Here is a 16741-nt window from a genome sequence, read left to right as displayed (position 1 = left end):
TGTCTGTCTGTGTGTGTGTGTGTGTGTGTGTGTGTGTGTGTGTGTCTGTCTGTGTGTGTGTGTGTGTGTGTCTGTGTGTGTGTGTGTGTGTGTGTGTGTGTGTGTCTGTGTGTGTCTGTGTGTCTGTGTGTCTGTGTGTGTGTCTGTCTGTGTGTGTGTGTGTGTGTGTGTCTGTGTGTGTGTGTGTGTGTGTGTGTGTGTGTGTCTGTGTGTGTCTGTGTGTCTGTGTGTCTGTGTGTGTGTCTGTCTGTGTGTGTGTGTGTGTGTGTGTCTGTGTGTGTGTGTGTCTGTCTGTGTGTGTGTGTGTGTGTGTGTGTGTGTGTGTGTAGAGGGCAGCTCTGTTTCTGTGTGCAGCAGCTCAGCGGGGGTTTGACCCTCGTGTGTGTTTGAAGCGAGGACTTAACGAGAACAACAGACCGTCTCCTCGTCTTTAAACGACTTCTTCTCCTCAACATCTCAGAGGAACAGCTCACACTTTAACTCCAGCTGATCGCTCTCTCTCTGTTACAGGAGGATTCCTCTAGAGGGCGCTCCACATAAATCAGACAGTGGTAAAAGACAGAAGTAGATATGACCTGTCGCCAGCTGTTCTGTTTGTTGCCATGGCGATGACACATCATCATAGAGCAGGTAGTTCAGGACTTGGGGTGCGTTCGAATTGTCCCTCCTATCTCCTTTCACATTCCACTTTACCTTACAGAGCCCATATTCTGCCCTTTTTGGGGTTCATATATTTAATCTATGTTCCTACTTTTGTACGTTCACAATAGATAAAGTTATAAAAAAGTGTCTGTTTTCATGTACTGCTCCTCCTTGCTCCCTCTCCGCTCTGAGTCCGTCAGCTGCACTCTGTTGAGCCCACACTGTTAGACCCCACGTGTGCCAAGTCTGCTCTGATTGGTCTGCCGATCCGCTCTGTCGTTATTGGTCAGTTGCTCAGCACACTTCTCGGAAATGTCCCGCCTCTTTTACCACATTGGGAATGCAGCCACTGGCTCCGTCCGAGGGGAGCATAAACATTAGCACCTTAGCACTACTGTGCTACTGCAGGCTACGGCATATCGTGGGCGTGCTACAGAAGTTAACGGGCGTGCAACATGAGCTGCAGGGCCACAACGAGCCAATGGGCTTAGATCAGTGATCTCACACTGACAATGACGTCGGACTGACAAATTTTTATGGAGGGGGGCTAGAACCGAGCGTTACATGCAGCTAATGCTACAGCTAACAGGAGGATGTAGGAGAAGCTGCGTTTCCGCAGACTTTGAATTTTTGCACATAGATGTGACTAAACATGCACAGGACACTTGGAAAACACACTAAAGAGAATATAAAACCAGAAGAAGCAGAATATGGGACCTTTAAGCATTTAAGTGGCGGCCATGATAAGAACCGTTTGAATTCTCTAAAAGTTAAGGAAAGGTGGGTCAATGCTTCCTTTATAACCTCCTTTAGGATACACTGGACCATCCTTTAGGAAAGGAGATGAGATATGACGCCCCACAATTCCTTGCTGCCACAACATTTAAAGCGAGTCGCTCATCCGACCGTTCAGGAACATTAACGATGATCGTAAAGTGACACAGATCATGAAAGAGATAAAAGATAAGAGACATTTTTATCAGATGATGTTTTATTCAACATATTTCATTCACTTAAGAATGTTTTGTGCTGCTGTACATTTATATGTTTAAAACATTATGTGTAGGTTATATCTTACATTAATGTAACAATTCATTTCATATTTATGTTGATGTTGATTTCTGAGTGGACAGGAAGCTGATGGTTTCACTTTTCTTACTTGTAGTCTGGTAGTCTATATTTCTTTTATTTCAATCCCCCTCGTGGTGATCAGGATTATTTCACCGGTAAGAAGGCACAGGGGAAAGTTTTATAGATTATTTTTTTGTAGTCCATTTTCTGAACATTGTAGTTTCAACACGGCAGACTCACGTCATTAACCTCCACCGGCCCGTCGCATTTAATGACATGGCCTAGTGGAAATGTGGACGGATTGTCAGAGCAACGAGATCGTCTTTCCCTAAGTCCTTTATGAAGTCTCCTAACATCTTTCCTTAACCTCATGACGTTTTCCCCGGGGTTAAGGTGAAGTGGATAGTGAAAGGCGATAGGAGGGACAATTCGAACGCACCCCTGATCTGTTAACTTTTCTTCTAAACTTTCCTCCATTGTTGTAGCGTCTCATCACTTCAACTCCACACTGCCCCTAGTGGTTAAATGCATATTGCATCTCTCAGACGCGTAGCATAAATTTCTGAGGACGAGAACAACCAACGCTCCAAACCACCACAGGATATATAAGGCTGATGACGTGTTTATGTTCATGTAGTTAAAAGCGAGTTTACTCTACTCAGGGTTTTATTTGTCAGCAGAGCTGTCAATCATGTCGATATCGATTTAGAGAATCAAATCAGTAAATGAAAGTAAACTTCTCAGAAAAAAAGCTAACTGGAGACGATATCAGCATGATGATAACTCAGAAGATTCTGGGTTCAAGAAAAATGAATCTGACGTGAATTTTTTATTTTATAGTTTGACCCATGTCCTATCCGTTCACATGGAGGAGGCGGGGCTTATCTAGCTGTCAGGATCCAGGGTAAAAGCCAATAGCAACGTGCTATCTGATGATGGTTTGACGTCATCTTGATAAAGTGATGGAATATACGATCAGGAGTCTTTATGTTGTGTTTTATTTTGAAAATAACTGGACACTGTGCGTTTTCTTGTCTGACTTCCTGTTGATCCAGGTTGATCTATTCTGACGCAAGCTTGCAGCTTTCTCCGTTGAAAATAGACTCGCAGCATATTTATATATCTATAATATAATATCTCGTTTTTTTCCTGGATTTCTTCAGGTAGCAAAATCAGGTTTTCCCAAAAAAATCAGGGTTTTAAAAAACTGGATCAAAGCCGGGATACTCCGGTCCATGTGACCACACGCAGTCTGTAAGAACAGCTGGTCACATGTCAGGTGACAGGAAGTCCAAACCTTCAGGTGATGCTCGTACAGGCAGGGAAGAAAAAGAGTTAAAGTTGTTTTTCTGTATCACACACACAGACACACACACACACACACACACACACACACACACACACACACACACACACACACACACACACACACACACACACACACACACACACATACACACACACACACACACAGACACACACACACACACACACACACACACAGACACACACACACACACACACACAGACACACACACACACACACACACACACACACACACAGACACACACACACACACACAGACACACACACACACACACACACAGACACACACACACACACACACACACACACACACACACACACACACACACACACACACATACACACACACACACACACACACACACACACACACACACAGACACACACACACACACACACACACACACACACACACACACACACACACACACACACACACACACACACACATACACACATACACACATACACAGACACACACACACACACACACACACACATACACACACACACACACACACACACACACACACACACAAAGAGACACATGAAGACAGAGTAAGACGCAGAGAGGCGGGGGGGCTGTAAAAATAAAAGTCCTGGAAACCTCTCAGCACATTTCCTGTCTGCTCTCTCGCCCTCTCTCTCTTTCTGGTTTTGGCTTCAAGACAGACTCAGAGGAAACTCACTCTCTCTCTCTCTCTCTCTCTCTCTCTCTCTCTCTTTCTCTCTCTCCCCTCTCTCCCTCTCTTTTGTAAATTTCCCCATTGTGGGATAAATAAAGGATTATCTTATATTATCTTATCTCTCTCTCCCTTTCTCTCTCTCTCTCTCTCTCTCCCTTTCCCTCTCTCTCGCTCTCTTTCTCTCTCTCTCCCCTCTCTCTCTCGCTTTCTCCCTCTCCCTTTCCCTCGCTCTCTCTTTCTCTCTCTCCCCTCTCTCTCTCTTTCTCCCTCTCCCTTTCCCTCTCTCTCTCTATCGCTCTCTCTCCCCTCTCTCTCTCCCTTTCCCTCTCTCTCTCTCTCCCTTTCTCTCTCTCTCTCTCTCTGGTTTTGGCTTCAGGACAGACTCAGAGGAAACTCTCTCGCCCTTTGTTCCTCCTATCTCACAGTTTACCCTCTCTCTCTCCTCTCTCTCTCTGTGTCGGTGGATGCCAGACCTCTCAGGGTGACAGCGAGCTGTGGAATAAGGGGGGAGGTAGTGGAGGCAAACAGTGAGTGTGAAATGTGTGTGTGTGTGTTTGACAACATTCCTCTTCCTCTGAGCGTGTGCAGAAGGTGAAGAAGACGAACAGAGACGCTCCAAAAAACCAGAGGTAGGTGCCAACCACCGCTTCACACACACACACACATTGTGCTGTAGCTCGCCGACACACGCCTCCTGACAGGCCTCGCCGCTGAAAAGAAACATGTTAGGAGATTTCCATTTATTCTCTCGCTCTTCTCTCTCTCTGATGTGAAACACTCACACACTCGTAAACACACACTCTCATGGAAGTGTCCCTTCAGCTTTACGACTGAGGATGTGATTAGAGCGGCAGGAGTTCAGTGGAAACTTTCTCTGCTGTCGTTTGAGTCCCTGCGGAGCTGCAGCTGCTACCTGCTGCATCTGTACTGACTGATCGAGGCGCCGCACATACGGGTGGAGTCACGCTGGCACTCAGAAACAAAATGCTTGGTGGACACTAGTCCGTCTACAAACCGATGATGAGAAAAGTCCATCCTCTCCATCTTCTGCCTGCTCCACGTTTCAGAAAATGTGTGCTCAAACAGGCTGTTTGGAGATTTTCCCTTCATGACATCACAAAGGGCAGTAGCCCCTCCCCCAGGTGCGTGACACTCCCACAGCTAGGTGTTTGTTCTGCCCTCTACACAGCTCATTTACATATTTAAAGGTACAGACACAGAAACAGCCTGTTCTGAGCAGGGCTGAAATAGAGGGGTTTATAGACATGATCAAATACAGGATCAGAGTGGATTTAGAACAAGAAACTTCACACACATGTTGAAGAGGAGCTCTGACACTTATTTAAACTGAAGAAGAGGAGGAGGAGGATATGTCACCTTTAAGAGGTTGATAGCAGATGAACTTGTGTCTCCTTCAGGAGCATTAACCAATCGTTTCACACTCAGGTAGCTTGTGGTCAGTCTCGCTGAAGATGGTTATGACATCACAGCTAATAATCAAATCCACTATGGAGAACATGAACGTGGTTTTTACTTCAGGAACCGCACAGTTGAGCTCTACTCCAGTGGGTTTTTTTCCCGTATCTTTATTATTTTAATTTGCTTCACTGCAGGAAACACTGAATACCTGGTATGTTTGGAATAAAAAGAATCCAACTGAAAGGTCTGAAATGTGGGCACAGTTAGCAGCAGACTGTCAGCATCAGGGTTCAAAGACCTGCGTGGGTCTGACTGTGGTCGGGTCTGAACTTAATTATCATGTTTCATTCAGAAACCGAGGCGGCTCTCCTCAGAGCTGCAGTCGATGTTTTCTCATTCAGCAGCTCTGAGTCACTTCCAGAAATCTCAGCAGCAGCTGCTGGATCATTTAACAGACGTCCTGCTTCAGCCTGCTGTTCGGATCATTTCTGCAGGAACAGGACAACAAATCCATCCACAGGCTGAGCAGGTAAGAAGAGGGGAATGCATTCCTCAAGGAGAGCTGGCAGGGAAGTGAAATCAGAGGAACGAGGGGACGAGGGAATTTCTCTGTTATCTGAATGGAAACTTTATTCTGCAGAAGCTTTTACCCACTCTCGCTGTGTTGAGACAAATGAAGACCTGCTGTTTGTAATGAGAAACTTAAGCTAAACTACATTTATTTCATTTTAAAGACAGGGTTGGTCATTTTGGAAAAACTAGCATGATTTTGAAAACAGCATTCCCTCAGTGCACTGTCTGCACCCCCTCCCCTCTGTGCTCCCTCTGAAGCCACGCCCCCTCCCCGCTGTGCTCCCTCTGAAGCCACGCCCCCTCACTTAGATGCACGAGCACCGTCTCTCCAGAAATGGACCTCAGCTCATCTCTTGCATTGTGTAGAAACTACGTCGTCTCATGTCTCATTCAGCGGTAAGTAAACTCACAGTATAAACTCTGTCATCGGTGACGCGCAGGGAGGCGTGTGAATGGTTCAGTTCTTGAGAGCTCTAATCAGTATAGAAACCATCTTATAAGTCGTCGTTATCAAACAAAAACCATCGTCATTACCATCATCATCATCAATAATATGGAGACCATCATCATTAAGTTAGTAGGTATTCATGAAAGAGCTGGGTCTTTAGCTTTTTCTTAAAGGTGCAGAGGGACTCTGCAGATCACATGGAGTTTGGAAGTTCATTCCACCACCGGGGGGCGACAGAGGAGAAGAGTCTAGTCAGAGACTTAGAACCCTGTTGTGAAGGTTGGATCAGACGCCTTTCATTGGCAGAGCGTAGTGTAATGTAGCAGGTAATATTCAGGAGCATGTGACCCAGTGGAAGAGGCTGATGATGTTTACATCCTGACACTGTGGTGCAAACTCCAACACACACCTATCAAAACTGCTTTGTTATGTTTTCTGCCAGTGTCTTCTTCTCTGCTCTTTTGGTGATCCTGTAAAGATGTCAGACTGCACTTAGGGCGAACATCACGGCGTCAGCCAAGATTACATGTCTATTATTTTTAGTTCTTGAAGAAATGTTGTGGAATGTTTGTGTAGTGTGAAAAGAATAATATATAATATGAATTTGTAAAATGTATTGTCACAATATAATCTGCGGACTCCAGGAAGATTAGCTTCTCGCTAATGGGGATCCAAATAAAACAAACAAACAAACACAACGATTTTAGAAGATTTCAGGATTGTTTGTGAAAAAAGCTGAAGTAGAAATATAACCAAACTGCTTCATGTTTAGAATGAAAACAGGATCACAGAAATGCAGAGCACCCACACCCGTTTTTAAAAACCTAAAAACAAAGCAGATCTGAATCCTGAGCAGCATGTTGGCACAGTTTTCAGAGAGCTCTGTGTGTTTTTCTAACTCTGCACCATGTGAAGTTTCCACAGCGCTGCAGCAGAGTGTCACACTCCTCCAGCTCAGACCTCAAAACTAACGAACCGACGCTCGTCTGGCTCGATGGGAAGTGACACGCCGGCTCCTTTTGGTGCCCTGCTTTGATCCTGAAAACACCTCCCCCCTCCCCCCCTTCTCCACCCGTCCCATGTCATTTCCAGCACCTCTGCGGGGTCATGCAGATTAACCCCTTGTTTCCTGCAGTGGGCTTTGGCTTGAAGTGAAATGGAGGGTGAAAGTGATTTCCGGCTGTGGAGTGTGGAGCAGTGGGGGGCAGAAGCCGGGCCGGCCAGATGCATGCTGGGAAGTTTTTTTTTAAAAGGGTTTTTGGAGGATTTAGAGGAGTTTGGGTGTTGGAAAAGTTCAGTTGTAGGGATCTGAGCTGGACAGCTGATCATTTTTTAGGCAGATGGTGATCCTGAGGAAAGTCTGGAGCTATTTTGGGAAGTAGGTATTTTACTGTCATCAGATTCAGGGGTCAGGGGTCAGGGGAGGAGTGCAGGTCAAGTGTCACGTTTACAGCTGTGTTGTGCTTCGATGTGTTAAATCTGCAGCGTCAAATTTTAACCTTTTTCTTTCTTTTTTTAATTACTTTATTGCAGGCTGTTTTACTACATTACAAGTTGTCATATTTCATCACATATTTTGTTCATCCTGGCACATTTTTTAAACATACAAGAATACATACAACATGAAATAAAATAAAAATGAATAAAAATCCAAAGAAAAGGTACGAAGAGAAAAAAGATAATTAAATTAAGATTTAGAGAAGAAAAAAATAATACTAATAATTATAAAAAGAAAAATTTGAACCTTAACTTTCAAAAATCTTTTAACCTTAATACTTTGTTATTTAGGGTTTAAAGCAGACGATCCAATCAGTAAGATCTGTATTCAGTGTTTTCAATATTATATTGAGAAGTGTTGCATTCTGGGTATGAAACATTTTCCTCCTCTTTCATGTGATTTTCTTCTTCTACATGAATTTAATCTCTTCTCTTGTCTTCAGGTTGTTTGAGCATCAGACTGAAAAAGAGGATGTGGGTCGACGCGGTCTGAATGGAAAACACTGACGCCGTCATCCTTCACATCTCTCTTATCCACCTGAATCTGTGAAACCACGCGGCCGATCCGAGATGGCTGCCGTCAGTATGTTGTTGCTGCTTGCGGTGGCGACGTCCGTCTGCAGAGGGAGTCTGGTGGCGTTGAACTCGGGCGTGGCGGTCTCCCGGGGCGGCTCTGTGTTCGTCACAGAGAAGGAGCTGAAGATCAGCGTGGGTCTGGACGCAGACTGTAAAGTGGAGGTGGTGATGAACGAGCCCGTCACACAGAGAGTGGGGAGGCTGACTCCACAGGTGAGCACACACACACCTGTGCTCTCGGTCTTTCTCGAGGCAGACGGCTGTTTCTCTCTCACTGATCGTTTGATTCTCAGTCAAATGAAACTTTGTTGTTTTCAGGTGTTCGACTGCAGCTTCCTGGAAGACGAGGTGAAATACGTCCACAGTGGGAGTCCTCTGCTGAACCAGGACACCGTGATGCTGAGAGTCTACAGGTCAGTTAGCATCGGTCAAGTGTTAGCATTAGCGACAGTAAAATACAGATTATGTTACGGTTAGTACAAATTCTGGACCCAAAAGCACGACTCAGATCAGGATCAAGTGATAACAAAAAGGTTTATTTACAAAAAGTGACTCAAAAGGTGCGAGGAGGAGGGGTAGTGCGAGGTCCCCAGTGGCCGTGTCCGTGATCCCAGTGTGGTGTCCAAAAAAGCACAGGTGAGGTGAAGCAAAAACACGAACAGCGATTTGGCGCAAGGCAGAGAAGAAAAACGGGGTTAGCTACATAAGATATCACAATGAGCACCAGAATCCAGAGAAGCCAAGAGAGTACAATACCACGCGAGCTGGTGAAACAATCTGGCGCCGAGGTGAAGCAGAAGGAAGTCTTTGTAGTCGAGATCCTGATGACCAACTAGCTGCACCTGGCGCCGCCTGAGAACATGAGCCCCGCCCACCAAACTCACACAGACAGGAGAGAGACACATGAGGATTAAAGAGACAGGGAATGACAAACAACACAACAAGAGGGGAAGGAAGGGCTGCCATGATGTGAATCATGACAGATTATTACAGATCGATTCAGGAGGCAGGAAGACCAGTTTCCTTAGCAGCGACCAATCAGTGTTGGGATTCCTCTGATGTCGTTTTAAAAATGGTTGAACCAAAGTTCATGCTTGTTTTGTTTTGGGGACAGACCTGATAACATGAGATACAGTATCTGTAAATACCCCCATGCAGGGCTGGACTGGGACCAGAAAATGGCCCACTTTGATTATTTATAGGATATGTGGAGGCACACGACATACCAGAGGATATATGCACACATTGTGTTGTTTAAAAAATTCAAATCAAGCGCAGTAGCCTACATGGAAGAGAGTAACCATGTCAAAAATGTATACGCTCTTTCACTACTCACAGAGACTTTCATCTTGGGAGAGATGGCCACAGTACCACAATTCCCATCTTGAAGTGAAAGTGGTTGTCAAAGAAACACTGCTAGAGATGTATTTTCAGTGTTTAATGAAATATACTGTTTATAAATAAGACAATTAAGCCTACAGTAAGACCATAGATCCATGTGAAAGAAATAAAGAGCTCCTCCAAACCAGCAAGGACGAGGTTGTGCACAAAACTCTATAGGCTACTATTATTATGCATGTTTCAAGTCTGACTGAATTAAATGAGTCCTGTATTAATCTCCTATGTTGAGCATTTGCACACTTAGCCTACAATTTCCCCAGATACTATTTAGTGAAGATGTACACACATCCCAAAACATTTTCATTGTTAATTCCACGGGCTAGAGTCTTTCTGACTGTGGGCGTGTGTAGCCTACGTATACCTGTCTGTCTGCGCAAAGACATTTGATAGGTTTGCTTGTTGTACTGCGTCAAGATTGACAACAATTTCGACCAATCATGACTGACTTCAGATGTCAGAAAGTTGAGTGCGTTCTGAAGCCGACCACCCATTGATTTGTTGTGGATAACTTATTTAAGTTTTCTCCTCTCCACGTCGACGACAATCACGCAACACACACACACACACACACACACACACACACACACACACAAACACACACACAAACACACACACAGCCCTCCGCCCTCCCTACATGTCCTTTTTCATTCTGCTAACATTTCGGCTACTTCTTACCGGGCTGACAGTAGCTATTCTGACCTCCTCCTCAATCTGTCCCTGCTGCTGGGTCACGTCTCTTCCTCCTCCTCCTCCTCCACCTGTGCACTCGATGGGACTGCTTCTGCACATGTCGACGGCCCTGCACCCACTACTGCAGTCGAACTTGCAAACATATTAGTGATTTTGGCACATTTTGCTGCGTCCACTTGTTGGCTTTTTAGCCTTTTTTCTCCCAGCTTCTCTGCGCCCCCCTTGTGCTTTTGTTGTTTCTTATCCATTTCACACTCACTCACACTCACTTCTCTCCAACTCCGGTCAGCTTAATGGCAAAATTTGATAACCTTGGGGAGGGGAGGGGCGGGCCGAGGAGGGCTGAGAGATTTCATTGGACTAGCCCAATGTCCTTCAAGAAAATCAACCAATGAGCCGCGTTTCATGTCTCAAATAGCCTACTGTCGCGGTCAATAAAAAATAATATAGGCTACTCTTTTAATTAAATTATGACAGCCCCGACGTACAAAAATGCCCACCGGGCATTGCCCGGTACGCCCGATGGCCTGTCCATGCCTGCCCCCATGGTTAAAGTGGTTAATGTGATTTTTCACACTTATATATAATATAAATCAAGTTTCTCCTCTGAAAATAACTCTGTGAGTCATGACTGTCTACAATGGGTGTAACACCCGAGTCCCACTGTCTGTGATGTTTTCAGAGTTTTCAGAGTCCTATCTTCACTTTGTTTACATCGCCCGGACGGCCGGCTGACTCCTCCCCTCGTGTATAAAAGTTGTTTAATTGAGGGACTAGAGAAAAGAAGAATAACATACTGTACTCACTGCTTAACTGTGTTTCTAGATCTAGAACTTGTGGCTTAAAGCTCCATCTTCTCCTCATGTTCACCTTCCATGATGTCAGTCTGTGAAACCTTTAAAGGAGCTTTACATGATCTTATTTATCTGATACCGGCGTCAATAAAAACCCTCATTTCAGCCTCTGATTGAAAGGGTTAATTTCAGCCCATGTGCCCACTTTCTTCTGATTGGCCAGCTCTCTGGAAGCCTTCCTGTGGGGGGCAGAACGCTGCAGGGCTCCCAGGGGAGGGCTGCTCTCCAGCGCTGGGAGAAGAGAGTCTGTGTAAGAGGTTTCAGCGGCTCACGTCGAGGCTTGAAGCCGTCTGGTGAAATTCTTGGTTTCATATATTGGGGAGCTATGGCGTGATTGGCAGAACGAGCCATTTAGCGCCCCCTGCAGACTCATCCTGGGATTACACCATCATACGTTTACCTAGAACATGTCGTGGTAAATCTGTATCTGTGTGCAGGTTCACGTCCTCGGACACACAGGTGGACACGCTGGTCCTGGAGGTGCGGGTGGTGGACTCTGGGTCTGGGGTGGTGGAGTTGGGAAGCGCCCCGCTGGTGGTTCCTCAGTTCTACGGTTTGTCAAACGCCATCGACAGCTCCGTCCTGAACATCCGGACCAACGCCGACATGATCTGCATCGTCAGACTGATGACGACCGACACCAACGTCCCCGCTCTGGGTCAGCTGGTGAGCGAGGACGAGTCCACGCTGAGGAAGGGTACGTTACTGTCTGTGTGTCTGTCTGACTGTGTGTCTGTCTGTCTGTCTGTCTGTCTGTGTGTCTGTCTGACTGTGTGTCTGTCTGTCTGTCTGTTTGTCTGTGTGTCTGTCTGTCTGTCTGACTGTGTGTCTGTCTGTCTGTCTGTTTGTCTGTGTGTCTGTCTGACTGTGTGTCTGTCTGTCTGTCTGTTTGTCTGTGTGTCTGTCTGTCTGTCTGACTGTGTGTCTGTGTGTCTGTCTGACTGTGTGTCTGTCTGTCTGTCTGTTTGTCTGTGTGTCTGTCTGTCTGTCTGACTGTGTGTCTGTCTGTCTGTGTGTCTGTCTGACTGTGTGTCTGTCTGTCTGTCTGTTTGTCTGTGTGTCTGTCTGTCTGTCTGACTGTGTGTCTGTCTGTCTGTCTGTCTGTGTGTCTGTCCTCCACTCACCTGTCTGTCTACCTGTCTGTCTGTCTGTCTGTGTGTCTCTCTGTCTGTCTGTCCTCCACTCACCTGTCTGTCTACCTGTCTGTGTGTCTGTCTGTCTGTGTGTCTGTCTGACTGTGTGTCTGTCTGTCTGTGTGTCTGTCTGTCTGTCTGACTGTGTGTCTGTCTGTCTGTGTGTCTGTCCTCCACTCACCTGTCTGTCTGTCTGTCTGACTGTGTGTCTGTCTGTCTGTCTGTCTGACTGTGTGCCTGTCTGTCTGTGTGTCTGTGTGTCTGTCCTCCACTCACCTGTCTGTCTACCTGTCTGTCTGTCCTCCTTCAGGCAGAGAGACAGCTGTGATCTGTGCGGGGAACAAACCGTGTCTCCATCACACCAAGGAGGTTCAGTTCCTGAAAACCAGCTGCCAGGACTTCCTGATCTCCGGTCTGAAGTACCAGCACCTGAGCCCGCCATCGCCCGAGATCGACTACATCCCCCTCAGGGTGGAGCTGAGGGAGCAGGCCACCCGGGCGCTGCTGGAGGTAAAACATCCAGGAGTCAGAGAGGGAAGAGTTCAGGAAACAAAAGAGGGAAAAAGGAGGTTAGAGTGGAACTTTTAGAGAAGAAGAACAAAGATGATTAGCTGCTCATATCCGAGATGTGTGGAAGATTTCCAGGCGAGATTAGCATCCGAGGCGCTGAGCGGTTTTGTTGGCAGTCAGAAGGTGACATCCCACGTTCATGCTCATTTCTCAGCTCAGTGGAAGAGGAACAGGAGGGTTTCAAGGGTTTTTTAAAAAAGCCACCCAAAAATGCTCCTAAATGTTGGAAAGCATGATTTTCCTGCTTGTTAGCGCCTGAGCGGAGAGAGCTGTCACATCCGACACGTGTGATTGTCTCTTTGAGGGCAGCGCTCGCTCACACCACATGTGACAGCAGCAGCTCTACGTGTTGATTTCTTTGTGTTAAAACAGACGAGAGAGGCACTTTGTTAAAGTTACAAAGTAAAGTTTATTTACACTATAAAGAGAATATGTGTGTTTGTATCAATGCTGCAGACAGTCTATGGTCGTGCAGCGATCACAGGGAATAAAGGTCACCACCCCCTCCCACTGGCCCCTCCCACTGGCCCCTCCCACTGGCCCCTCCCACTGGCTCCAGGTGAATTCTCCTGATTATATCCTGCTGTGTTCTCACATCAGCTCACTCTGACTTTCTGCAGAATAAATACGAGGAGGCTGCAGGAGAAACTCTGAGTGAAGAGAGAAGGGAGCGTGCCTATGTTCCCACATTTCCTTTTTCATAAATTTGTATCAGATTTTTTCCCCCTTTCTCCCAATTTGGTCGCCAATCACACCCAACCTATCATCCAGTAGCAATGGACTACAGGTGGAATGTAGCTTTTAGCTAAATCTGGTGCGCTCATCTCTGTTTACTGCAAACATTTAATGTAAGTGCACATTGTCCTTTTAAATAAACAAACTAAACTAAGAGGCCTCACGTTGACTAGCTTCCTGTCAGATCAGTCGAATGAAGCGAAGCAACTGGACGCAAAACCACGGATTGCAATGCATCAATACCTGTGGAAAGAGCAGAGTTGGCATGGGGGGGGGGGGGGGGGGGGGGGAGCTCCTGGGATGCTTGGAGTCACTTTCCAGCCCTCTGGAGGCGTCATAGGCTCATGGATAGAAATGTGGGAACATAGGGCTGACCCCAGAGAGAAACATTCAGCTGTTTGTGTTCACACATGACAGCACTGATATAAAGACAACACTCTGTTTTGACGACTGGTGACAAAAACAGGAGATCCAGAGACCCCACATTGGCTCCTGTAAAAGAAAAGAAAGAAATGTCGGCTTTCTGTTCAGCTCCCAGTGAGCAACGTTTGCATTTGATTTAATTATTCATGGACGGTCCGTCTGAGTATCGTCGGAAAAAAACTCTCCAGGATTGGAAGCTGAAAGGGGAAATGTAAGAGAGGAATGATGGATTGGATATTGGAAGCAGAGAGATGAACTCTGGATGAAAAACAAAGAAATAAATAGAAACATCAAAAGAATTTAATGTCCAACCAACTGCTTCATGATGAGTTAGTCTCTTTTGTAAGCAGACAACAAAGCATATCAAGGGCTGACACAAGCACAGGACTTTAAATAGATGTGTACTGGCGCTCCTGTCAGGTTAGTTAGGACATCATCATTTGTGGAGGCTGTAGTCCTCCAAGCGGGCGGCCCAGGTTCGAATCCCACCTGTGGTTCCTTTCCTGCATGTCATTCCCCACTCTCTCTCTCTCTCTGATTTCCAGCTCTATCCACTCTCCTATCTCTCCATTAAAGGAACAAAAAGCCCAAAAATAAATCTTAAAAAATCCTTCTTCCTAACTTTCACTTTCACTTTGCCTCAGGCTCAGTCCATATGGTTGCCGGTTCTGATCCACGGTGCGATGCAGAACCAGCCGCCCCATGCCGCCTTCATGGCCTCCTTCATCCTGGAGGTGGACCAGTTCATCCTCACCCCGCTCACCACCGCCGCCCTGGACGCCAAAGACCACGAGACACCGCAGGAGAGGCTGGTGTTCAACGTGACCGTCCCCCCCACGGAGGGGTACATCGCCCACCTGGACGACCACACCAAGCCCATCGCCTCCTTCACATGGCTGGACCTCCACGAGATGAAGGTGGCCTACCAGCCGCCCAACAGCAGCCAATCACAGCGCAGGAACTACGAGGTACAGGGGGTGACACGAGCTCTGAAAATGCTTAAAGAAAGATTGTTTTATGTGTTTTTGATTTGAATTTCACTTTTTCTGCCGAAACATTTTGTAATATTTGAGTTCATCCTGTGAATGTAGGCGGAGTTCCAGGCGATAGACGGGTCCTACGCGACCAGCCCGCCCATCGTGGTACACATCTCCATCAGGGTGGCGGAAACAAACGCACCAAGAGTCTCCTGGAACATGGGTACGCAAAGACCCAGCAGCTAAACATGCTAACAAACGCTAATTTATCCTCTGTCGCCCCCCGGTGGTGGAATGAACTTCCAAACTCCATGTGATCTGCAGAGTCCCTCTGCACCTTTAAGAAAAAGCTAAAGACCCAGCTCTTTCATGAATACCTACTAACTTAATGATGATGGTCTCCATATTATTGATGATGATGATGGTAATGACGATGGTTTTTGTTTGATAACGACGACTTATAAGATGGTTTCTATACTGATTAGAGCTCTCAAGAACTGCCCTCAATGTTGTGCTTTGCCTCTGGTCACTTCCTGTCAGCACCTGTGTGTCCAATCAGACTCAAAGCTGATCGTTTGCTCTTACTGACATTGTTCCCTTTTTTTTTTCTAGATCCTTGCTTGTGTTGTTCTTACTCTCTGATGTACGTCGCTTTGGATAAAAGCGTCTGCTGAGTGAATTGTAGAATTGTAATTTGCTTGGATGTAAAATCTATTCTCCTTTTCAGGCTTGGACCTGCTGGAGGGTCAGTCCCGGCCAATCACGTGGGAGGAGCTGCAGATAGTCGACAATGACAACATCAACTCAGTGTTTCTGGTGGCCGTGGACGGACCTCTTCACGGACGCCTGAGTGTCAGAGGTGAGCATCACTGCTGTGTTTTTGACCTGAAGAATCTTTGAGGTTCTTTAAGGATCCGACCCCCTCTGCTATGCTAGAAATGTATGTTTGAAGCCAGGAAACAGCTGGATCAGAGCACAACAACAAGACGAATCACCGCCGCCACATGCCTGATTAGCTGCAGCGCGTTAGCTGGAGGACGACTAATGACGGAGAGGAACTACAAACACAGAGTCAGAGTCTTTCAGAACCACTTCCATATGAAGCTTGTAAATATGCAGAGGATGTAGACACCTGGGTTGTTGTTATGAGATCAGGAGGAGGGGCCCAGTTTGACTGTTTCTACTGGGGGGGAGGGGGGGTGTTGGAGCCGAGACCAGAGACAAGACCAAGGCAGGGTGAGACCGAGACAAGACCAAGTCCAAGGCAGGGTGAGACCGAGACAAGACCAAGTCCAAGGCAGGGTGAGACCGAGACAAGACCAAGTCCAAGGCAGGGGGGAGACCGAGACAAGACCAAGACCAAGGTAGGGGGGAGACCGAGACAAGACCGAGACCAAGGCAGGGCGAGACCGAGTCAAGACCAAGTCTAAGGCAGGGCGAGACCAAGACAAGACCAAGGCAGGGGGGAGACCGAGTCAAGACCAAGTCTAAGGCAGGGCGAGACCAAGACAAGACCAGGGCAGGGGGGAGACCGAGTCAAGACCAAGTCTAAGGCAGGGGGGAGACCGAGACAAGACCATGTCCAAGGCAGGGCGAGACCAAGACAAGACCAGGGCAGGGGGGAGACCGAGTCAAGACCAAGTCCAAGGGGATCAACTCTTTAAATTTCTTAAACGCTGAATTGTAAGAAAACATATCTTTTTTAAATATTCAGTCTCT

General features: G+C 46.7%; 1 protein-coding gene across 3 annotated transcripts in view; it reads left to right on the top strand.

Moving 5' to 3' along the window:
• The first annotated feature begins 4094 nt into the window (after positions 1-4094).
• The window catches only part of frem1b (Fras1 related extracellular matrix 1b), a 46960-nt gene continuing 34313 nt past the window's right edge, over positions 4095-16741 (top strand). The window contains exons 1-8 of one of the 3 annotated variants that reach the window (XM_061034675.1): positions 4095-4253; positions 8107-8452; positions 8558-8652; positions 11622-11881; positions 12628-12827; positions 14690-15013; positions 15137-15245; positions 15750-15881. In XM_061034675.1, the coding sequence (XP_060890658.1) occupies positions 8234-8452; positions 8558-8652; positions 11622-11881; positions 12628-12827; positions 14690-15013; positions 15137-15245; positions 15750-15881 (1339 nt within the window). In that variant the 5' untranslated portion in view covers positions 4095-4253; positions 8107-8233. Of the gene's footprint in view, positions 4356-5545; positions 5675-8106; positions 8453-8557; positions 8653-11621; positions 11882-12627; positions 12828-14689; positions 15014-15136; positions 15246-15749; positions 15882-16741 lie in introns of those variants that run through there. The other 2 variants (XM_061034674.1, XM_061034676.1) reach the window with 2 other exon arrangements.

Source organism: Labrus mixtus, chromosome 3, assembly GCF_963584025.1.
Source record: "Labrus mixtus chromosome 3, fLabMix1.1, whole genome shotgun sequence".
In the NCBI taxonomy this organism is placed as follows: Eukaryota; Metazoa; Chordata; class Actinopteri; order Labriformes; family Labridae; genus Labrus; species Labrus mixtus.
Note: the sequence above shows the minus strand (reverse complement) of the source record. Positions and strands in the feature narration are given on the sequence as shown.